This window comes from Ambystoma mexicanum, chromosome 1p (assembly GCF_040938575.1).
Source record: "Ambystoma mexicanum isolate Mex_15411 chromosome 1p, UKY_AmexF1_1, whole genome shotgun sequence".
Taxonomy (NCBI): Eukaryota; Metazoa; Chordata; class Amphibia; order Caudata; family Ambystomatidae; genus Ambystoma; species Ambystoma mexicanum.
In genome coordinates this window covers 1,482,639,879-1,482,665,167 of record NC_090921.1, presented here as the reverse complement: position 1 = coordinate 1,482,665,167, position 25,289 = coordinate 1,482,639,879, and the positions used below count along the sequence as shown (strand labels likewise).

Here is a 25,289-nt window from a genome sequence, read left to right as displayed (position 1 = left end):
GCAGAAAACCAAGTGAGCTGGTCACTGATGCTGCTGCGGTAGAGAACGTGGAATGCGAGCAAAACGTAAGGAGAACAATTGTGGCTAACACAAGACGCTTTCAGGAAAAGCAGAGTGAAGGAAGCCTACTGCTCCATTGCCAACAGCAGTGGGAGCTGTACGCTGCAGGACTAGGCAAAACGAGGGCCGCTAGGCTGACAGGACGCACACTAAATCAGCGGACCAGTGAAAACAGAGAAACAGTCATGAGAGACACAAAAGACGTCCAGTAAGCCGAGGGAAGACAAATGGGCTACCGGAGAGCCTTCAAGTGAATGCTGTGTTACAGAAGTAGCACGAGTAAGGCAAAGCAAAACCTTTCATGAAATTGGTATCTTTGTAAATAGTATTGAGAAAGGGTCGGCGATCCACTGCATGAAAAGAGACATTCATGTGAATTTGAATAATGGGGAAAAGCGGGGAAATAGCCCAAAACTTGAGTTTTCCCGAACTTTGGTACAAGGAGGTCAGCGACCCAATATTGGACAAATATAATATTGTGGATAAAAGACATTCATTAGAGAGGACAAAAGCCCTGGCAGGTTAGTGAGCCAGCCAACGGTGAGACCGGACTTGCACACACCAGAAGTAAGAAATAGAGTGAACTTGCATTTATGAAACCGTGATATCCTGGGAGGAGAGTAAACGAGGCATTAGAAAGAAAGCAGACTTGAACCGTGTGAAATAGCAAGGCCTGGTAGAGAATTACACCAAGAGTAGAAAGCAAACTTGGAAATGTAAAATTGTAAACAAGTATTAAAGGGAGGAAGAATACTCCTTTTGTGGAGGATAAATGAGAAATTCAAAAATATCCGGCTAAAGGAGTATACCCGGAGTTTAAAGAGGAACCATTTTAACCCAATGGAAATACAGAGTTTGAGAAAGTGAATGTGAACCATGATTGAGTGACTTTTTTGATTACCAGAAGAAATCTAGGGGAAGGGAATACCCCTTTCCTGGTGCAACTTTGTTATTCTTTTCCTCTTTACACGTTAAACCTCTGTGTTTTGGAACTTGGTAGAAAAGCTACGAGTGATAGATTATGTGTATCCCCTGGTGCACATTATATTGCGTTTAGAGTCCAAGGGTTATTTTAGGGTTTGGACAATGGACGGAGGACTATCTTTTTGTTAACACCCTGACACAGACGTTGCTTAGTTTTGTTGAGGCAGGGAATCCCCTCAGAGTTAGGGATAGAGAGGCTTCCCCCCAACCTGCTTATTATTTTTAAAATAAAAGTCTATAACCAACATTTAACATGCCACTGTCTATGAGTCTTACTCTTGATCCTTTACAGTTGTTACCTTAGCGTTACTATTTCTTTTGTTTATAGACTAAGTTTTTGTTGGTTGAACCTTACCTTTTTTGTAAAACATTTTTTCCAAATATAGATATGTTTTATTCAGTCCCTCCTCAATCACACAACTTAAGGTCCTTTCAGTTAGAGTGGTCTGCCGGGGCTCATCTGTTTGAAGCTGATCTTTAGGATTAAGAATCTGGGGCCTTGGCTCCATTTCCCAAGCAGATTAACAAAAGCCTGATGGAAAGATTATCCAAACACTACATATACTTTATTCAATATATGAATATAGTGTAGGACAGAATGCCAGAACAGTTTACATCAGTAGGCTCATCCAAAATGGGAGTAGCCATACACTGCCATCAGATTTCGGTGTAAAGGCTCCAATAAAGTAATGAGCCTGGAAACGTGTTCTCTTTTACTCTGGTTTCAAAGAGGACAGTCTCATTCTTTGAAATATATTTTCTTACTTGGCGCTGTGGAGGAATCTGGCTTAGAAGTCCAAGTGGGTGAAGTCTAGGTTGAGGTGGCATAGAAAATGAATACCTTCTCTCCCGTTGGGGGTGCTTTAATATACCAACATTACAGCCAAGAATTCGGGCTTCTGTCCATAATTTAAGGGATCTCTGAATAGATTGTCAACTTGTGCAATGTTCAAAACTACTTTCTTAAGTTCAAAATATTGTAGTGGCCAATCCCCAGCTGCTAGGAATACATAAATAATGCTGTATAGTGGCAACATTTATTATGTATATTCTTGCATCCAATGGCACTTATATTCATAATGCATTGGTTATATATTGTTATTTTGAAACTCTTATTGTGCCAAATAATCACTGTAGTAGTCTCGGAGCATCTTCACTTGTCAGTAAATGGGTGTATTTTGCCCAGGCCAGGGAAATCCAGACCTTAGTCTGCAGAAGGGAAAAGGAACAGGGGAAAGATTAGAGGAAAGAAAGTGCTGAATCAGTGCTACAAATGTTGAGGAGGGATGCAGCGAGAGAAGGATATATTTTGTGATAGTATGAGTGCACAGCAGTCCCGTTAGATGAACCAGAGATTTATAATGAAGAAAAAGATGCATGTTCTAAAAGTGTAAGTAATCCTTTGGTCTGTCTTGACGCAGATTTGAGGAATAGACTATTAGTATATTATATCATGTTTGGATGTAAGAGGTGTGTGATCTGCTCCTGGATTATGGAGTTCCGTATCTGTGCGGGCAGTAGCACAAAAAGAAAAGTCCTAGCCACACCATTTCATCTCTTCAATATAACAAACAATTTTTGCTTAAAACAAAGAAAACATTCAAGAGCCAAAACCAGTTGTAATCTTAATCAAAAAATATATTTTTACTTTTATTTACACACAATAAAAAGAAATACAATCAATACAAACTATGTATTCTGCATGTCACCCATATCTACCGCACCACACAACCAAATTGTAAGGCATACATCTGCATTCCAACCACACGAATCACGCACATTGCACTCTCTCCTCACACACATTAAATAACAGCACTACAACAAACCATCAGAAAAAATGGTGAGTGATGCAACTAGTTATCACCAGGCACCGATTTGACTGGTACTGTGTGCCACTACTCTTACCTACGTAGAAACAATATTGTAGCACCTACATAAAATGAGTTGTAATACACACAAACCATTTCAAAAAAATATTTTTCAGTGTAGCATATATTGCAATCAACAACTGCAAACTATAGTTCCGGCTCCATGGGTCAACTAATGCTTTGTCACGACTTTGCATTCCTCAGGGCAGATCACCTTCTGGGAGGGGCTCTTTTGCTATAGTAAAATGCAAAAATGTTTACAATAAACCAATACAATTGTAGCCCATCCCCTACTGGACTTCAATGTTCATAGCACCTCACCAAGGACCAATGTTCCCTGCTCCAACCACTCTATACCGAACCACTTGGGACACATCCGAAAAAGGAGGGAAAACCTCTCTGCAGGGGGATAAGAAATCCATGACATTTCCATGCACAGCAAGCATATTACTTGATACAAAGGCCAATGTATCTAGGTGGCATCTGGTGTGAATAAACACACACTGTTGCCAACCCCAGTGCACCCCGCTCCAGGTGCTCATCTAGACTGTCGACCGACCATTCTTACCTATCCATCCAAATCAGACCGCCCAATCACAGATATCTTGTCAACTCTCTGGTCAGATAAATATCGAACTCTACATCTCTGCAAAAACCATGAAGAACAAATACCTTATTTAGCAGCCCGCTTCAAACTTTGCTTACTTATGCACACATCTGATAACCAGAGAGGGTAGTGGCCTTGCACTCATACGAAGTGCAACAAGTTACTCACCCTGTAGCAGAGAGCTAGCATCAAAACAGAGGTGTGTAATTATCTCTTCATTTGCTCAATCTCTTGACATGTTGCCCAAGACCATTGAAATTCTCTCTGGTACTCCAGTTTTCCAAGGCAACCTGTGCCAGACAAATCTTGTATTAGTCCAACTAGAATATTTATAATCATCGGCGCGTCCCTCAGGGCACACCCAGTGTACTACCTGAATCATGCATGGAATGCTTACCGTGAAATGGGCCACAACTCCTTCCCAAAACTACAGATTCCGGGCATTGACTTGTGTTTCCAGCTTGCAAGCACCACTGCGCGTCTACCTAAACAATGATTGATTGCTGTTACAATATCCCTGAATCTCTCCTGTGTAGTGTGAAGAATTGAGGGAATTCATCCCTTCTCCTCAAGGGGCAGCCCCCTGTGAGGCTATGGCGATGAGCCTGATTCCAACACCCTCCCTAGGGGTGTAGTCAAGTGGGACCTCACCGGGAGAGACTCCCTCTTGGGGACAAGGACTCCCGTTCCTGTGTGGAGCTCCCCGATGACCTTCAAGTGATGGCCTATATGGACTTATACAATATACCAAATGGTTATCAATTGTAAAATGCTCCGTTCCTTTCACAAGCTATGTCTGTTATTGGGCTCAATAACTACCCTTATAATAATGAAGCTAGCGTGAAGTTATATTATGAACGACAAGAAAAGGGAGGTATCCCCATAAAATCAATTCTCCAAGTGACTGCGACGAGGAGGCTGAAAAGGGATGCAAGACAAACAAGTGAGAGCAAAAACCTGAGAGAAAGCGAAAATTTGAGCGATTCAGAGAAAGCTCCATGTGGATAACAGAGCAGAAGGAGGTGGGGCTCTGGGAGAACGCAGAGCAGATGTGCTGCAGAGCCGCTCCAGTGCACAACCAGAAATACTGAGCAACCAGTTTGCGAGATCAGAAGAAAGTCAAGCAAGGCGGAGGAGAAACAGCCATGGTGGCGTGACTACTGAATCAGAGTGGTGGATAGTCAGCCCATACAACAGTGCCAAGACCATCCAGGGGAGTAAGCAGCTCCCAGACCGAGTCACCATCACCATGATGTCTTATAGGGTCAGATAGATTAGATTTAGACAGAGGACGGATTTGTTTTTGGTCATTCATCCTGAATGACGAGCATCTTCATTAGTAAGATATGCAGCGAACACCCCACTTTTATAGGGCAAGATGGGCCTTATTTTACTTTAAACATCCTGTCTGTGAGGGTGTCACATCGGATGCCCAGATAGTCCAGATCCTGTGTTGGTATTATTTCTGATTTCATGAGGTTGCTCAAGAACCCCAGATCGAATACAACTTGCATTTGTTTCTTACTGAACCATTCCATCCTCTCCGGCAAGCTGGATCCGATAAGCCAGTCATTCTAGTAGGGATATATGTGATGACCTACTTTCCCGAGGAGGAATGCAACTGCATTCATAATTTTTATAAATACTCGAGGAGCCTACTTAAGTCAAAGGGGAGGACCTTGTACTGAAAATCATGGCCTATAACCTTTAATCTCAACAACTGTGTGTGGTTGCCATATGCAAACATGTAGGTAGGCATCTTTCAGGTCCAGGGAGCACAACCAATCTTCCTTGCAGAAAGCTTTGGCGATATGTGCCGGCATCACTATCTTGAACTTTTCAAGGGGAAGGGAACGATTGAGGTTACGACTGGTCTAGAACCACCTGCAGGCCACCTGGTTCTTTTTGAGGACCGCAAAGATATGCAAGTAAAATCCTTGACCTTTGTGTCAATGGGGAACTACCTCTACAGCTTGGTTCTGGATGTGATTGATTATCTTCTGCAATCGGACCATAGAGCCAATTTGTAGGAGGGGAGGAGAAGAAGGAAGAATGGGGAGAACTTGCAGTCGAAAACCCACTAAAAGCTCTGAAAGTAGCCAAAGGTCCTGAACTAAAATTATGCCATTGCGGTACATGCCACACTAGTCTGGACCCGGAAGCACACCTCATTGCTTCTTTACTTCTGATGCTTGGGAGGCAGACGCGGGCGGGAAAATCCTTTTGTGCCAGTTCTCGACTGCTTTCTGAGATCTGTGCTCAGAAATCACTCTGGTTACCTGGTTCTTCTATCTTGGAAGCCCCTAAAACCTCCACAAGAGCGTGGTCACTGGTCCGACCTGGTCTGTCCTTGAGAAAACTCTTTAGTCACTGGTTTGGATAGTATAGCGAGTGACTTGGCTGTTTGGGTACTGTTTTTTTTGCTTGGTAAGTTCCTCATTAGTGGAGGAATGAAACAACTCTACCCTCAAAGGGAAAATCTAGAATTCTGTCCTGCACGTCTGCATTAAACTTGGTGGCAAGCATCAAACGCCTCATATCTGTGCGCCTAAGGCCATACCCTTACTAACATTGTCGATGTGAGACACTGCGGCCTCCAGCATGTCTTGGGCCACTACCTTTGCCTCTGCCAGACCAGCTTTAAAGGCTGCTTGACGGTCGACAGGTAAGTCTGGGAGGAAGTCTCCTACATCCCTCCTTAAATGATTGGCAGTGATCAATAAAGCTTCTGCATTAGCCTGTCTTAAATGTGGCCCAACATGGAGGTAGATCGGGTTTCCAAAAGATTCTGATAACCGGTCTTCTTTGGAAAGACATGCAGCAGCTGATGACACAGAAGATGTTCCACCGGAAGGCTCGGAACACAATGGCAGTGCTGCGACCACTGAGGAGTGAGGTTGTGGGTGTGAGGACAAAAGGATAGTCGCTTACTCCATTTGTCGAAATCTGGCATCTAATGTTTTACTTGTATAGATGGTGTAGAATGTGGCTTAAGCCGTAATTATTGGGGTCTTTTCTAAAACATCTTTTTGGAAAGGGATGCCTGAGCGATAAGAGGCTCTCAACAAGACTTCTGGAAGGAGGGGCGCTAGCGGTTGTGCTTGTTAGGGTACGAAAGCCCCTAAGAATTTTGCTAATCATTCCATCCGGTATTGGAAAGCATGCGCTGAATATGGCATATCCTCAACTACCTCGTCAGACTTTTGGCATGGAAGAGATTTGTCACACAGAATAGTAAAGTTTTTATCCTGAAAAACCTGAACTGAAACAGGTGTCACAATCGGTCCCGTAGGTTGAGATGACGGAGCCTGCTGCTGTGAAAGGCCCGGAACACCCTGCACTAATTCAGGAGGCATCTGAACTGGAGGCAGGGGTGGACGAGGCAGTGGTTGGGGGGGGGGGGTATTAATCATTGACTGCGGTGCCTTAATAGATAGATCCTAGATTACCACTTCCTTATTTAGGGATTTTAATATCCCTGTCATTTGTTGAGATCTCATTAGTTGCATGAAGCGATCAAAAAACCTCTCCTCACATGCATCTTGTGCTTGTTGTCCCTGTGGCCTAGAGCCTTGTGTGTCCACCGTAGGGTTCCAAGGAGGTATACATGTAGGTGGTCTACTTCCCGAAATGGCCAGATCTCTAGGACCCCTTTGATGTTCCTTTTCTTTCATCGAGCAAAGTCTTTGAGGTGATCTGGGGAAGAGATCATGCAAAGATCTCCCCTCACCGGCACAAAGATTCTTCAATGACATGTGAATAAGTGTGTCATGTGCTGCGCAGGAATCCCAGCGGCGATCGGGCTCCAGACACTTTAAACAGAGTGAATGGGGAACTGATGCCGCAAAGGATGCCTCAAGTGGCGCACCTAATAAAACCAGTCGCACCCGACATATGCTGGGTAGTGGGGTGCAGAGGCTGGTGACATAATTAAGAATAGTTCAGGAACAATCACAAGGAAAAAATGCTATAGTTCACAATTCACATGCTCGCGCTTGTTTGGTCCGATGCCATCCATCCCTAGTAACTTTGGGTCTCACCCTAAGTTACTAGGGGAATCCAGACGTGGACCCCTTGCTCACTATTCTTAGAGAGGCACAGCTCCCCCCTACTGATGAGGTCCAACCAGACCAAAACACGTCTCTGGGGATGCTGTTGGTACTCTTGTTCTGAGGAGAATTGCCTAGCATTTCGGTGCTGGACTGCCCCAGGGCAGGACAAAGACTGATATGTTTGGGATATTTCTTCTCTGTGAAAGATAGTGAGCTAAAGACTCTGGGTAAGTCTCTCGTAACCAGGACTAATGTCTGGCAGAGAGACTCCCAGGACCCCCCTTGTCAATTTGCAGACTTCAATGGGAGATTGCTTCTATCACTAATGTAGTGCATCATGTCACAGATGGCACAAGAATCACTCCAAATCTCAGAGCTGGTTCAAGTGTTTTTATTGAGGAGTTTGTGGGCTCTAAGACTGTCCCTCTCGTCTTGCATCACTCCCCTCCCTGACCCAGGTTAGTTGATACAGACGGTTGACCCCTACGGTCTAATTTTCCATCTTATTCATTGAGATGTTGACTTATAGTCAGATTTTACCTTTTCGAACTAAACACCCTCCGGGACCTGGTCTAAAAGGGTGGAAATTACCCATTGTGCTGTGCTGCTAATTGGTATTGATAGAATGATTGCGAGTCGCGCTTGAGACAGTTGGGTATGTTTCCCTAGCACACCTCAAGAAAAAGATAGGTACAAAGGCATTGAGTCTCACTGGGCGCCTCACTCTAGAAAGCAAAAAGTCATGTACTAATGATTTTCAAAGTATTGTGAATGTATTAGGGAAAATGATTAGTCCATCAAATTGCAAAACAAAATGCAAAACAAATCCTCCGATATGTCGCCAAACATATACATAATGTGTCAGTGAAACCTAACTTTCCCTACTCTAACTAGTTGTTAATGGTCTACTGGGATTTGGAGAGTAGTGCCTTAGACATTTGGTTAGATTCAGTTCCCCTTCCATCTCTCAGCCCCTTCTCACTCTTTTCTCCAAGCTTCTGTCCCTCTGACATCTGCTCTTTCTAGGCCTTGCCTCCACCATTTGATGTTGCTCCTCCATGCTACCACTCCCTTCTCCACACCATTATTCACTACTCCACGTTACTATTCATTCCTCCACCCTAATACACAGTCACCTTCCTTTCACTCAGTATCTTCCGCTTCACAATCACCCCCTACTCTTAACTCATCTAAGCAGACTGCCACACTACAATGTAGTTTCACATTGCAGTACCACTACGACACCTTAGCCAATACCTCGCCTTCTCTAGAAATTGCCGCCACACTCCAACCCACCTTTATCCCGCATGGTCTATCATCCATCTCCTCCACCGCTGATCTCACCTGAATAACCCAGACTTCATGCTGCGTGCTTAGATCTCCCCACCCCTTTGAATTTGCCTTCTATCCCTCGTCAATCTCCTCCTGTCTTCCCCTTAAGGGGGATGTTGCAACAACGAAAAGTCATAGGTAGCTGGCTAAGCCCTGCCCACTTTCCCCATGTGAAACTGCTATGGAACAATGGGGGCCAGGTAAGCCAATTGTTGCGTGCCCTTGAGGCAAGGACAGTTGAAAAGAAATCTGGTTATTCTCCCTTTTTGTCCCTCGTAGTCTAGGGATTGTTCGAGGAGTTGTGCATATTCGCCAATATCTCCTGACAGCACCACATAGTCTTCTGCCGTCTACCTATGAATGTGCCTTCTATTTGTGACTTTCTCTCTCCTCACTCTGGCTCGTCTGTGGTGTAGGACTGTGTAGGTGTCATGTCTTTTTCTCTGCTTGTCTGATTACAGGGTTTGGGTCGATTACTGAAAATCCATTTGGTCTCAGGAGAATTGGTCGATTTTTGTTGTTGTATGACGGCTCAATTTGCTGCATGTATATAGGCGGGGGAGACCCCTGCCCCCATGCGGAAAGAAGGAGTGAGGTGAAGTGCCGGTTTCTTTTTTTTTTACAAATTCAAACATTTGTGGTAGGGAACCACTGCAATTTGCATCAGCTTGTTAAAGGACTGACCTGGGCAAAAGCAGAATCTACCCCAAATATGCTAAATGCAAAAGGTGTGAATTTAGAGTGACCCGGAACTCTAGGATGGAGGAAAAAGCGATTTGAAATAGAAAATAAAACTCTGCTTAAGGGCTATTGAAGCACATAAGTCTTTTTTTTCAGAAACATGTTTGCCATTAGTCTCATGTAATGCATGCAATAACAAAGATCGGATGCTGCCCTATTAATTCAAGGTCGCAGTATTAAGAGTTACAAACTGAACTTGATTTATGTTCTAGAAATTCTATTTGCTTACCAAATGATGCATTAACCCTTTCCCACTCTGTGAGGTGATGACACGGAGATCTGGTTTGCGGCTCGTGGGCCCGAGCTGGTTGCTCTGTGATGGCGGAGGTGGTGATTTGGCAGGGATGACTTTACCCATACTGTTTCCATTTGAGACGGGAATGAGTCCAGGGGAGGCCCTTGCGCTGATATACCCATTGCCTGAGGATGATAAAATGAAGATTAAAAAAACGTAAAGGCAACCTCATTATATTAAGACTCCATGTAAACATGAAATCTATACCTATAACCTCTACTGATGTGCAGCACCCCATTGCTTCCAGAGGACTAGGTGTGCGCTCAAGTACCCAAAGTAAAACAAAAATTACATAAAGTTAAAATACAGTTTGAACTTTACACAATTCTCCTCTAAACAAAGAAGCCTTATATCCAGATTACGTACAAAAAATGTAATTAATCATTCATTCCCCCTAGTGCTTTATATTATGTAGAAAATGCAGCACCTTCTCTTGACCAATGCGCCATGTTCCTTGCCGTACTGGAGGTGACAGAGTGAAGAATGTGGTCTACCTCAGAGATCACCAACTCAAAAAGCGGACTGGAGGCCATGTGACCTTTCGAGCAATACTATAGAGACAGTCTACCTAAGGTATGAGCAATCCATTAAAGTCCACTTTGCTACCCAGTCTAACCCATGATCCTCTTAAGGAAGTGTTTCTAGTAGGTGAAAGTTAGTTCAATTTCTCTGATGGGAACAGCAGAAATGAAATAATGCTCATAATGTACGTAAATGCCAGGCACAACTTAACAATTCTATCCAGAACGACATGCGACAAGCGACATCCCGACACAGAATTAAAGAAATGAAAAGATGGTGAGGTGCTCCAAAATTAATATTCAGGATCAGGTTTAGGAGTTGAATATATTTACATATGTACAGAGAAGCCGGACTGACAGACCAAGGATAACAGAATAAGCGTGGTGATTATAAAGCAGACGAAATTATAATTAATATGGTTTGAAGCCCTCTCTTACTGAAGCTCAAATACAGAATTCAAATTCTCTGCTCGATACGCAGGAAAGAGCAGGCTTCATATTTAATTGGGTAACCTGCGATTGAGCATCGGACACTCTTCAAGTTCCACAGGAAGTTGGTGTGGGTGGGTAGTCGCTGGCACTGCACTAAGTCGAAGACAAAGCATTGCAGCCAGATAGCTTAAAGGGTTCCGACTTGCTGTCGTAATGTCGGTGCAACTTGCAAGTCACAGGTTTAAATTCCTATTATCCAGTATTTTCTCCTCATACATCAATATTTCATTGGGATGATAAAAATAAAATATTCTGTCACTTTCAATATACAAGTCTGTGTCATAAAGCACCATATATTAACAGATTACTCTATTATTATCACTGTATTAGAAGTTCTCCTTTCCAAACAATATAAAAACAGAAAGTACCATTTGCTCACAGTGGTTTATTTATTATGTGATAAATCGAACGCTGCATATATACAGGATATTGTGGATCACATAGGAAAAGAGATTATCAGTTCGAGAGCAACAAGTAAGGGGTGAAATGAAGGGAGACGAATCGGAGTAATAAACACACAGTTTTGTGAAGGCAAAGAAAGCTTCCATCCAGACCTACACAAGCAGCATATTACCTACTAAATACAGTGTACATCAGCATTTAAGTGGAAACAGTTGAGCATAAATTCCTTGTTAAAGATCTGGCGAAGCAAAAACAATCTAGGTGGCTCATCCAGGTTCAGGGAAGGCCTCATTGAACAACAACGTTTTGTATGTTTTCCTAAATTTGATTCGGTCCGGTTCTGGTTCCACATGTCTGTACAGTAAATTGTCATACTCTCCTTCCACGTGTTTCAGTTTGTAAGATGCAAATGACAGTCCTTTGGATGCACTGAGTGCAGCGCTCTCTTGAACATATTTGGTAAACTGGTTAGAGAGGTATTTGGGATCTTTATTCCATAATGCTTTCCTTATGATGCACAGTACCTTAAATTCAATACAGAAATTGTACCAATTCCATTGGTACCTTAGGACTACCACAGGAGTAGCTGTGCTATTCTATTTTGTATAGCCTACAACCACTTCATTTCTTTCTTAGGATGGTGCATGGAAAGGCTATTGCAATAGTAGAACATCGACGTCAACACTCCATGGGTTATATGGACTGCAAAGTGCATATCTATGGCAAGAAATATCTTGCAGAGCATATTGAGATGGATGGAACACTTTCTTACTGTAGTGGAGATGTACAGGACTGCCCACTATAGCAAAGATGTGTTAAAGGAGAGGGGTTTAGGAGGCCAGAATTTCAGCACATCAGTCGCTTTGACAAGGTCACAGATCAGAATGTCTGTTTTATTGGTGTTGCGAAAGAGGACTTGGACATCCAGTTTTGGACAGCTGAGACGCAGCGATATTTGAAATGATATATGTCATGTCATTCATAATGCGCCTGTACACAAGTGTTTCAATCTATTTGAAGTTTTTTTTAGGGGACCTGGAGTACAGATGAATTCGCGGTTGAGTATCATTGTAGCAAATTTTTGTAGCATTTTATAGATAATAAAGATGAAGCCTAAAATGGGAAGGACTTTCTTGGCAAAGCATAGTCATGTCATGTGTGAAATCCTTAGCCCAAAACATTAAGAGAAGGATGTGTGCATTTGAAACAAAGCTTTGAGCAAAAAGAATTGTAATGTTTGGACTAAACTGCCTTTTGATTTCCAAGAATGAACAAGTCTATATGTAAAAGGAAGGCCCAGAATTAAGAAGTTATTTTGCAGGGAATACTGCAAGCCATTTATCATTTTAATAGTTGAGCTAGTTGAGCGATGGCTGCTGTGATGTGCGTGTGATCTGCAAGTCAAGGTTGAATCCCATCAAGGCCAATTCACCCTTTTATAATTCCAAGGTCAATAAATGAGTACAACTTTAGCTGGGTGATATTGTATGCAAATATCATGTATGTAAAGTGTTACGGCAAAAGTGCTATACAAATAATACATTATCATTTAATCACAGGTTTATCATTGGAATTCATTTGTTTTTCCAATGTGAATAGCATGTCTAAAGATGATGTACTACACAAAAACATGTTATTCCAGTCAATGTGAGAATATATAATGTGTTCCTTTTTTCGGCCATGTTAGTCATTCATTCATACTATATTGTTTAAAACTCAAGGATAGGAATGGAAATATTATTGAATTTCCCCCATCTCTGTGTTGTAAATTGTTAAGATAAGTCTGCATTTATAAATGAAGAAATGAAACCCAAAAAAGCTGGAGTGAAATAAACTGAATCAAACTGCATTTTAAGTTCTGTTCACATTTGTAGGCATACTGAAGAGTGCAAGGTATCCAGTTGAAACTGGATAAGAAAATAATGACATGTTATAGTGAAGCCAGATGGCTTTTTAGATTATCCGAGATGCTTCTCCCTTGAATTCAATGCAGGCTGTCAGAGTATGTAAACACCATAAACTTTCTTCAGTTGTGCACTCACCAGGCCTTGCTTTCAAAGGGATGTCGCATGCTTTACTTCATATAAACTCATGGACTGAATCCACTAGCAAGGAAAGGTCAGCAGATATGGTCACTGGCATTTAGAAGCACCGCGGGAAGGTACCTCACTTGGTTTAGTTAAGGTTAAATGTCACTGAAAATATGTACAACCAGAACCAATTACTGGGAATAGTGAGACCATGGAGAAAGAATATTTAGCAATTGTGATCTCTGCCCTCTAATGAAGAACTGCTTCAATAACACACCAAATAAATCCCACTTAAAATGTGTAAAAAGGAAATTAAGCCTTGCATCATCATGCAAGCTCTGAATGATTTGAGCTTTTGATATATTGTAGGTAGATAAAAGCAAGCTCTATCTGAATATAAGAATATTGAACCAGAATTACATGTCACCATATTAAGAACTAGCATCATTTGCTAAAAACGCATACAATCGTGAACAAGTATCAGATCCGTCATGTAATATAACAAAATGTTCGTCTCAGCAAGCAGAAACTGAAGCCATTCGAGCCATTAGTGGAAAAGGTATGGTGATAACCACAAGAACATGCCTGGGATCCAGGAACTTCCCCAAGAGCATGTGGTAGTACAGGATGACCCCGAATTTTCTTGTCATGAGGATGCGAAGTACTCCGTTTGGCATAAAGCTTCCGATTCCAGCTGCATGGGCCGCAGTTATGTTAGCTCGAAGAACCCCATAACCTGTATAAGGGCTGCAACGGGATCAGTGGCTACTTCTATACTGTCTAGGGAAGGGTAGTGCTCTACTCAATTTATCAGATTCAGGCCGCATAACCAAATAAAAACACAGACCAACACACAACATCCCGTAGACCAAGGCCCTTCTCCTGATATACCAGTAGAATAGTTCAAAGATACACTTCCACCAATTGATCAGGGGAAAAAGAGAGACCCAACTGCTACTAGCCACCTGCAAGAAAAAACACACAGTGCTGTTCTCTGAATGATCACCCTAAGCGCGTCCGTATTCGGAAGTCTCACAGGCTCCCATTGGCTGAGCGAGGCAGACATATGACACTGTGCTGCACTGTGGCAGCTGGGAAATTAAGTCCCATTCGCAGGACCGATACCGGAATCCCCATGGGAGCCACCACCGGGCATAAAGCATAAATGTCCATGTGCGCCGGCACCTGACAGTCAATGGGATGTCCATCCTCCGAAAAACCTCAACAAATTTCCTGAGGAGAGGTGGCAACATATTACTAAATGCTGTGTAAAACTATTGGGAATTCATTTGGGCCAGGGAATTTTCCATTTGGCATTTAAGTGCATGACACCAACAATGTATTCAACCCAAGAGTATGCTTCTTCTTAAATAAATGTGGGTGGTCAAGTTCACCCAGAAGGTCTTCCACCGTTGTGCTATCTTGTTTATAAAGATTCTACTGAGACGATGTAAAGACTTTGTTAGTGTCTTTAGTTTTCGTATATACCACAACCTCCCAACCAACAATAGAGAGAACCCATCTGCTCTCTTCATCCTTCTTTAACCAGTTTACTAACCGGGCCCCAATTTTCCCTCCATGCTCAGAATGCCTGCGGAGTGTAGAAAATAAGTATGCTTCACTTCTTGGGGAAATGTATGGCTCAGTGCGTGTCTAGCCCTTAAAATTGTTTCACCACTGCTGTAAGTAGGGCTCTCACAATGAACCAAATCTGCACTGCAAAGTGCTTCTTCCCAGGCCTCTACCTCCTTTTTTCTTAGCTTGCACTGGTAAGAACCAATCTTAATCTTCATGGTTGCATTTAGGTAGTCCCAAAAGGTGAAGGTGTCAGAAGCAGAGTCCTTGTTAGTGGCTATTAAAAATGAGAGTTCCTTCTTCCCGTGGTCCAGAAAGGAAACATTGGAAAGCAGGGAGTTGTCCATTCACCAACAATTCCCTTCCGGTAGTCCACATAGGGACCATTCCAGCATGCACCCAATGTCTTTGTGATCCAAAACTATAATATCCCTTACATCTACAAAATAGGCCTTTGGAACTTAAGAAGTCTTTATGGGCAAAAGCATCATATACAGTGGAATAAAGGTGTACTGCCTCTCCAACAGGTGCAAACTCCAACAGGAATGACCCATGGTCCCCATAAGGAAATCGGAGCCAGCAAGTCTTTTCTGTCTCTATCTGCATGTGAAGAGGTATCCCCCGATCAAAGCATTTTGAGATCCAATAATACATTAATATCCCTACCTAATAATACATCCACACAAGCTAGTGCCTGATCATTCCTCCTTAGAAAAGCATGCATTGTATTTGGCAAGCAGATATTCACTAAAACCAAAGGTTTGTTTTCCAGAGTTACTTTTGCTGTTACACATCTATTCCTTGTGCCCACCAATTGCCATCAAGACTTACTTACACATCTGAAACAAAACACTTACTCTTCTTGATCTTCAGACTAGCAGTTGGAGATTTGCCTATTGCAGGTTTTATAAGCATACATCATTTGCGTTCATCAAGCAGGTAAGTGTCTTGTAAGAACACTGCATTTTTTTGGTATTGTGAGCCAGTAGCTTTTCCCTCTATGAGGTTGTTATTCCACCTAACATTCCAAGAGAGGCATCTCAACTGACTAGCCAACTCTGCAGTGGAGCTGGTCTACTATTTGTGTACACATGTTTGGAAACACCATCTATGTTGTGGTTGTATGGTGGTCACAAGGGACCCAAGCCCTTTCACTAAGAGCTGAACAATCAGAGTATGGTAGAATGTGAAGTCTATGAATTACAGGTAAACAAGAATGGGACAGAGGGGAGTAGTACCAACACAATGACATTAGATAACATGCATTTTCCCAACACAGCAATCTAAGTAGCTCCCTTTACAAACCACAAGTAACAAAGAAAGGGGCATGAAGCAGGCAAGACAGAGCCAAACACACACACTATTCTGTACATGGACTAAGCAGAGAACTACCACCCCCAGATTCATGTGTGCTACTAGGCAATGTCCTCATTGTAGATTATATAATCCCATACTCCCTCATATCAAGTTGCCTGTAAAATATTCAGCCTTTACTATCATAAAGTAAACCGAGTAGTGGATATATGCCCAAACCACATGCCCACCTCCTGAGCTATACATTTTACAGACCAGCAAAAGAGGATACACAAACAGAAGATCAAGTAAGTTTAATGACTTAAATAGCAACACAAGCCTGGATTACAACAGTCAGAAATATTCAGCAACATTCACAAGTGAGGTTCTGCCAGGAAGATGTTGCTCCTTCAAAAAAAGAAAGCTTCCCAGTCTTCAGTAAATTAGTAGGTCTCCCCATCCACTATCACTTTCAAAATTGCTGGATTTACCATATAGTAGGTTCATTTTTCATTTGTTGCTTTGCCTCATTGAATAGCTTCCACTTGACTTCGATTCCCCTTCCATCATCTGACAGGGTCATGACCATGTCAGAAGGGAGAACGGACCCATCTCAATCTGGGGTAGGCGGTTTATCACAGCATTGCCAGAGCTCGTCTAACCACAAGGTAGGGAGAGTCGGTTGATGGGGACTCCCTTGAGTGTTCATCATTGTATGAGAATGTTGTCCTGCTATCTCTTTTGCAATGTCCAACAGCTTCTGTCTTGGCCAGGTGCCTCATGTTTCTTTCGAAGGACTACTTTTGTTCTACCAGAAACTTCAAGCAATGCACAGAAAGCCCACACTAGAGCCACAGAGGCAAATTAAATTCCACAGACCAAACTCCAATAAAATGCAAAATACAGAGACTCTGCCTCATCACCAGCAAACGGGACAACTAGTGAGAGAGAAACACCCCAGCTGAATTTGTGATGCAAATGCAGCACCAACAAACTGTTTCCACGTGCTGTGCCGGGACGAACGCCAGAGTCTGAAAAAGGGCGGGACTAAGCAGACAACTTACCGTCGTCAAAGAGCATAGCAGACCCAACCCGACCTCAGGGGCTGGGATTAACAAAGAGATTTGCCCACCAGAATAGGACAAAAAGGTAGATGGGAAAGCAGGGGGAGGCACAGAGTAAGAGGGAGAGCAGGGAAGAGTGTTTCAGAGTTCAGGCTCTAGAAGAGAAAAGGATCAGAACTGGGATGGACCACATAGGGGTTTTGGGACAGTGAGTAAGAAGTGAAACACAGTGAAGAGTTCAAGAGGGAGGATAGAATTAAGGTAAGGATCAAAAATAGGGTTAGCAAGACCATGAAGACATTTGTAGACTATTCAGAGTAAATGGAAGGACAGTTGACAATCGAAAGGAAGGAGAGAAATAGAGAGAAGAGAAGGTAGCATGGAAAAGCGAGGGGGCAAGTTGGAAAATGAGACTCGCCGAGTTATTTATGGAACCAAAAGGGGTAAGATGGGAGCGTGGAAGTCCAATAAGGAGAGGAGAACAATCAAGCCATGAGAATTTGAGGGAGCATATTAGGAGTTTAGTGGCATGAAAATACAAGAATTGGCGAGCTCCACAAACATTAAACAAGCAGAGGCAGTTAGAAATGAAGAGAGAAAGATGAGTTGAAGATGATCCTGAGGTTGCAAGCCGACAGAGAAGGGAAGAAGAGTAGCGAAAATAGAAGTGGAAGTAGATATGGGAGAGAAGAAGACAACCTCTATTTTGGAGGGATTCCGTTGAGGAAAGGGAGAGTTCATCAAGGACTGCATGGCAAAGCAGGAAGAGAGGTATGGAGGGAGTGCAGTAATGAAGAGAATGTACATTGGAAGGAGTCAGAGGGTTGAGAGAAGGTACTTTTTGGAATGGGAACAATAGTTGAATGTTTGAATGGACTTGGAAAGGTAGAGTAAGTGAGAGATTAAACAGAGAAGTGGTAAGACGATAGATAGAAGGTATCAATGATGCAGGAAGAAGATCAAGAGGAGAAGTTAGCATGTGCGAGTAAGAGATAGCGTTGCTTAGAAAAGAGGGAGAAGAAAAGGGTTGAAGGAAAAATGGGGGATTGATCCGAGTGGATGTCTGTTAAGGATGCCAGGTGTGTGGAAACCTTTGTAGCAAAAAAGTCTGCAAAGTCTGTTGAAGAAAGAAGAGAGCGGGATCAGCTGGATGAGGAGAAATTATGTGATTTAAGAGCTGAAAGACATCAAGGGTGGGGATGAAGGGATACAGTGAGTTCAGAAAAACATTGTTTCTTAGCAGAGAGTAGAAGCGAATCACAGGATGAGTGAAGAGCTGGAGGAATAGACAAACCATTGGAAGTGTGTTTTCCCCCCATTGGCGCTTGTCCTCTGAAGGGATGATCGGAGGGAGCAAAAGGAAGGGGTGTGGGGGTTTGCAAGATCCAGCAAATGAATGGGATGTGTAAAGGGAATGAAGTGTTGATTGGATATTAGTATGAAGATTAAAAGCTACTTGATCCGCCGAAAAAGATCACAATTGAATGAGAGGGCATAGCCGAGGAATGTGAAGAAAGAAATGAGAAGGTGTTCAAAGAGCAAAAATCACGTCCGGGAAAGACAGATAGTTTAGTTGAGGATTGAAGAGTGGGGGAGAAAAGAAGTAAAACAAGATAAAAAGAATAGATAGGTTGAGACGTATTAGCAGGTAAGGAGGGAGAAATTAAGTCAAAAGCTGATCCAGAGACATGGGTTTGAGGGGTGTTTAAATGATATAAGTGACAAAACTTGATTAGGGGTAGAAATGAAAAGTATGCATACTTAGTATTAAGGTTAAAGTCGCTAAGGATAAAAGCAGAGGCTAGAGGAAGGATGCATGAAATGAGAGCATTGAGGTTGTATATAAAGCAGGAAACAGGGCCAGGAGGTCAGTAAAGAATAAGAGATTTGTAAGAGGACATAAAAAAGTGGAGAAGTGATATTCAAAAGATCGTAAATGGGGAAGAGAACTGGAAAAAGGGGCAAGAGTCCATGAAGAGTGTCAATCAGACGAGGGGTATGTGTAAAGGAAGTGCTAGAAGAGGAGAATCCATCAGGGGTAACAGTGTTTGAGTAGGAGAGCCAAGTTTTGTGAGGAAAGAAAACATTAAAGTTTAAAAGAAAGAAAAGATCAAGAATAGAGTGAGATTTATCGTAGACTGAACGGGTGTTGCAGAGGCTGGCTGAAAGACGAAAGAGGAGCGAGGGTAAGAGCGATAGATAACATTAGACTCATTATGTGAATGAGAGGGCGGAGGAGATGAGTATCTAGACTAGCAGTGGACAGGGATAATAAGAGATGTATAGGATAAAATGAGTAATAAGGGAAGGACAAAGCATCATGGCACAGGCAAATTGATAGGGTTAGGATCATTGAAAGAGAAAGTGAAGAACCAAGTAGTGATATTCATTTTAGAAGTGAGCAGGTGCAAACAAGCAAGATTGTACACCCTGAATCAGTTAGACCCGTAAGGAGTTATATGAAGATATTCTGTGCCATGATGCCCCTTCGGTGGCAGGATGTTTTGCAAGTTATACATTCTATTATGTCTTACATCTACAAAAGGCCAGGCAGCAGAGAATGGACAATGGCGAAGAGTGGTGAAGTAGTGTACGAGAGTGCAGGCAAGCTACTGTATATGAGAGAGAGTAGAACCAATTGAGTGTAGTGTTGTGAAGTGTGTGAACAATGTCAAGAGAGACAGAGGGTGATAGGAAGTGTAGGGGACTAGAGAGTTTGAGGGGGGAGTGGGTGAATAATGGCGTAGGTGTAAGAATGAGTGGTGGGAGAGCAACGATAGTAGTAGTGGCGAGGGTGGAGAGTAGAGAGAAGGAAGGTAGGAGACAACTGATGAGAGTATGAAAGGATCAGGACAAAGAGGGAGTGGGCTGGGTATTAATACCAGGGTGCTTAGAGAGAAAGGAGAGTGGGAGAGAGAGAGAGAGAGGGCGAGGGAGAGAGGGAGAGAGGGAGAGAGGGATAGAGGGGGGAGAGAGAGAGAGAGAGAGAGAGAGAGAGAGAGAGAGAGAGAGAGAGAGAGAGAGAGAGAGAGAGAGAGAGAGAGAGAGAGAGAGAGACGGACAATTCCTGTTTGCACCTGTTCGGACTGGGCGAACCCCTGCTCAGACAACAGGTAGGCGCACACCAACATGTGTTTTCTACTTCCATCAGGCCATTCCTACCATCACCAGGCAAGACCAATGTCAACAACATCGCCCCTCCTCTAAGGCATGGGCTCTGCAATGCAGCAACCTCACCCATATCATCCTCAAGCGCATCAGCACCCACTAACCGTCCACAGCATGGAAGTTGATGCTAGTCAACGTCCACTCCGCTACCACCCATGCAGCAGCCATCGCCAACCTCATCACTACACGCAACCTTGATGCCATATTCTTCACAGAATCTTGGCGGACACCCACCTCCACCCACATCCTAGATGATGTTGTCCCCAACGATTGCTGCATCCAACACAGAGACTGGCCCAACAAGACAGGCAGAGTCCTTGCAGTCATCCACAAGACCTTGTGGACCTGCACCAGACTTGAGGTCAACAACATTGGCTCCTTCAAAGTCCTCTCCTGTCACTTCTCGTTGTCCCAGACAGAGTCACCTCTCATATCTACAGATCACACAAACACAACACTGACTGTATCTGAGACTTCACCATCCTGTCACCACCATGTCCCTCACACATGCCAACATCATCTTCCTAGGCAACTTCCACTTCCTAGGAAACAAAACCACCAAACCAGAATGAAGCTCTCCTCAGCCTTCTCAACACCCTCCCACAGCACATAAAAGATGCAAATAAAAAAAAAGGTAGCATCCTCGACCTAATCATCACCGCACTGCCTTCCCTCCATTATAGCTCTCCTCTTCTTGACTGGTCTGAACACCTGGCTGTGCCTTTCAACATCCTGCACACCACACCAGCCAAGCTCTCAGAGTAGAAACCCATCAGACAAACCATCAGGTCCTTCAAGAAATTTCCATTGGAAACCCTCACAAAAGACTTTGCCAACCTCCACCTCACATGGACTGAACACCCCAACCGAACTGCGACTCTACTGGAAGCGCTCAACGCCAACCTCTCAGCCTGCATCGACAGACATGCGCCTCTGAAACAACTCATCTGCAAACCGAAACCATCAGCACCTTAGTACATGCAAGAACTCAACCTCAGCAAAAGAGTAATCAGGAAACAAAAGAACCTGGTGCCGCTCCAGGACTGCATACGACCTGGCGCTCAAGGAACACAGAGCAACGAGCAGACAACTATCAACACAGCCAAGATCGTCTACTATCAGAACACCATAGGAGAAGCTGACAAAATCAGAGGCCTGCATCTACCCACTAGCACTGCACTGTGTCAACCTGCTACCCGAACCCTGCCACACCACACTCCATTGGAAAATCCACCACCATCAACCCCTTCTTTGAAAAACACAGCAAGATTCGCCAGCACAGACACCAGCTCTGCATCCAGAAACACACCTCATGTCCCTCCTCACAAAATCTCCACACCCTGACCAATATTCATGAGACTCTCTACAGAGGACCTGGTAGAAACCCTGGCTGCTCTCAAAGCCACATCATATACAGACGACATCCTTCCAGCATCCATCCTCAAGACCCTCCCCACAGAAGCTCTCCTTCCCTACCTGGAGATCATCCACAGCTCCCAAACTCAAGGTACCTTCCCATCAACCTTAAAGACATAACAGATCCTTGCTCTACTAAAGAAACCCACTCTGGATCCTGACAACCTAGGTAACTATAGCCCCATCACCCATCTTTCCTTTCTAGGTAAGGTCATTGAGAAAGCAGTAGTCGCTCAACTACAGCAACAGATTGACACCAACAATCTACTTCAAACCTACTAATCGGGTTCAGACCCAGGTGCAGAACAGCGACGGCAACCATACAGGTGGTTGACAATGCCCTCAACATCCTTGATAGCCAGCCCAGCCTCCTAGTTCTACTATACCTCTCAGATGCTTTCGACACAGTAGACCACCAGGCACTCACGGACACCCTACATCGGCGCATTCAGGGTCAGTGACCTTGTCTTACGCTGGTTCAAGTCCTACTTTGCCTACTACCAGCAGTTTGTTCAGATGGACGCCTCTAGTTCACCAATGCTACCTGACACCTGCGGGCCTCCAAGACAGTATTGCTACTCCTCACCAACACCATCGAACAACCACACATACATGATTAGAAAAAAGGTTTGAGCAAACAAGGTATTCCTCTTTTTTTGAAAGGGGGCTGTGGTGCGTGAGGAATCAGTGTAAAGAAAAGCAAAAAAGACACCACTATCTACCCACCTCAACCACACTACAGTTGTAGGCGACCTACTTTCTAATTGATATCCAATATCATTGAATTGTTGATGCTGTTTACCCATGTTATATCAATAGACATAACAATAGACATAACCAATAGACATGGTTGAAGTCACTATTACTAACATCACGCAATTATTAAATGCTTAACTAATGACATTTGTATCCGAGATATAAACAGCTAAGAGTGTTTATTAATTTCACCTTTGTGTTCCTCTTGCTGTCCTTCAAGCAATGACTGCATTTATTAGTATTTTATTTGTTTTATGTGATGAATATGTTTGAGATATATGAATTAAAATATGTTCTTTTGATACTAGGCGTTTGGTTGAACGTATAATTCAATGATATTGGATATCAATTAGAAAGTAGGTCGTCTACAACTGTAGTGCGGTTGAGGTGGGTAGCTAGTGCTGTCTTTTTTGCTGTTCTTTACAACCACACATACAGACCTGGCTATCAACCATGAACCATGAGTGCTTCACACCCAAGCTCACCGCCTGCGCCAAGTCCCTCGTGTTCCACATCGAGAAACACCTCTCTTTCAAGCTAAGAAAACTCAGACAGTTTGATATCTGTCTCCATCCTGGCTAAAGTGAAACCCTTCCTCCCTCCAGACAGCTTTACATCCACTGGTCAAGCACTGGTCCTATCCCACCTGGTTGGGGGCAATGCCCTCCTTGAAGGCCTCCCATCATCCTCCCTTGTGCCCCCGAGTAGCTGCACGTCTCATCAAGGGCCTACACAGATAAGATCACATCACCACGGCCCTCATCGACCTTCACTGGTTCTTACTGCAAGCACGAATCAGCCTCAAGTCCTGCTGCATCATCTATAATGCATTTGCCCTCAAGTCACCCAGCTAACTCAGAGAAACTCAGCATCTCTGTGGGACAGTGCACCACCAGAAGCCAGGACATGAGCAGACTTGCGCTGCTGTAAAAAGGAAAGTACCAGGAAACAAGCCTTAATCGGAAAAGGAAGGGAAGTGGGGATGGGGGAAGAGAAAAGGAAAGTTAAGGAGATAAAGAGAAAGTAAAAGAGAAAGAGAGAAAGAAAAAGAAAGAAAATGAGAAAGCGAGGTAGTGACAGGAGAAGTGAGAGAGTGGAGGGAATGTTTTGGAGACGGCCATCAGTAGGAGCTGACATCTCTTAGGAAGCCCCCCTAAGTGAGTTAGCCAGAGAAGGCTATGGTTACCCACATCTACTTAGCAAGACGAAGATAAGAGGAGTTACCATTCAATAACGCAACATTGGGGGGCATTATGGGGATTACAGACACTTGAGCTATGGTACTCCAGAAATACGGTTGAAAAAGAAAATGTCTAAAAAACTTAAAATCCAGTAGGTTAATCTGTCTGGAAGGCTATCTGAGACAAATCCTGAAAAAACATGATTTTACAAAATCATCTCCCTACTTAATATTTACTAGCTCCTGTGAAAGATCCAGGGAATGCGTCCCTTCTCTGCAAGGGGGAGCCACCCCCATTGAGAGTAGGGAGGCGAGTCTGCGCCACTTACCACCACACAGGGAACAGGGCAAGTAGGATCTCACTGGGTTGATCTCTCCCCTCCCGCTCCCCACGTAGGGTATAAGGAATCCACAAGTAGATCTACTACCACACCTCCCTTTTACTCCGAGTCCCAATTATTAATTAGATATATGGGGATGAAGCAGTGTCCTGATGTACAGGGCCCTTTAAAGATATGTGGCTTGGTTTTCTGCCTTGCTTCCCTTAGTGCCCCTACCTGAGGAACAAAACCAATGGTGTCTCCGTTCTCACTGCAGAAAGGAACATAAAAAGCTTGTGGCCCATGTAGTGGTGGAGAGAGCCATCCTGAGGGCGAAGCACAGCGGCCTGCACTGTAATGCAGAGGGGGGGGGAGGGTGGACGTCTCTCTTCCACGAAGCACCTGAGGCAGGACCCTGCTGTCGACATGCTGGGTGGAGGACACAAGAGACCAGCAGAACGCTGCTGAGCCTAGGCAAAAGGCACAGTGCCCAAAGCCACCTAAAATGAGTAATCTCAATGCCAAAGTCCTGTTGATCGCAGGCAGCAGGAACCAAGGGAGAAGACCAAACCATAAAGATGGAGTCACGATTCTGCAGCCCCCAGAAAGTCCACCTTCCACGATGAGCAACACCACGCAGGAGAACAGGTACACGGCAGAGACGGGAGGATGGGGGTGCAGCACCGAAGGAGCCCGCGAGGGGCTGACACAGACTACCCCACGAGGTGGTGCATGCAGCTAGAGAAACAGACTGCTTAATCTGGGTACCTCTGTTCGAGCATGCCGGTCTGCTGTCTGGTCCCGAGAGCCAGGAACTTCTACTGCTCCTGCGATCAGCAGAGTTCTGCGGACTTACATCTCTCTCTACCCATCACTCCATTACGCATAGAGAGGTCCTGCCTCCAGGACGAGTCTGTTCTGTGGTGTAGTGATGGCTTCCGCTATGCCCGTCCCCTCTCCCAGCGGTTCCCCTTTTCTAGGTAAGGGCCCTGTGTCTTTTACATTGATCCCTGTAATGAGAGAGAGGATTCCATTGGTCCTGTGGTTCAGGCCTCTAGGATTGGTCAGCAGCACAACCAAGCACATTTAAGGCCAATGTTATCAATATTGTGGTCAGTTCTCATGTATGCAAC

The 25,289-nt window shown here is 43.9% G+C and overlaps 1 protein-coding gene across 10 annotated transcripts in view; it reads right to left on the bottom strand.

Moving 5' to 3' along the window:
* MEF2D (myocyte enhancer factor 2D) overlaps positions 1 to 25,289 on the bottom strand; it is a 1,898,135-nt gene that overhangs the window by 245,756 nt on the left and 1,627,090 nt on the right. For all 10 annotated transcript variants that reach the window (XM_069607157.1, XM_069607149.1, XM_069607151.1 and 7 more), the window contains one exon: positions 9,874 to 10,064. In XM_069607157.1, the coding sequence (XP_069463258.1) occupies positions 9,874 to 10,064 (191 nt within the window). The remainder of the gene's footprint in view (positions 1 to 9,873; positions 10,065 to 25,289) is intronic.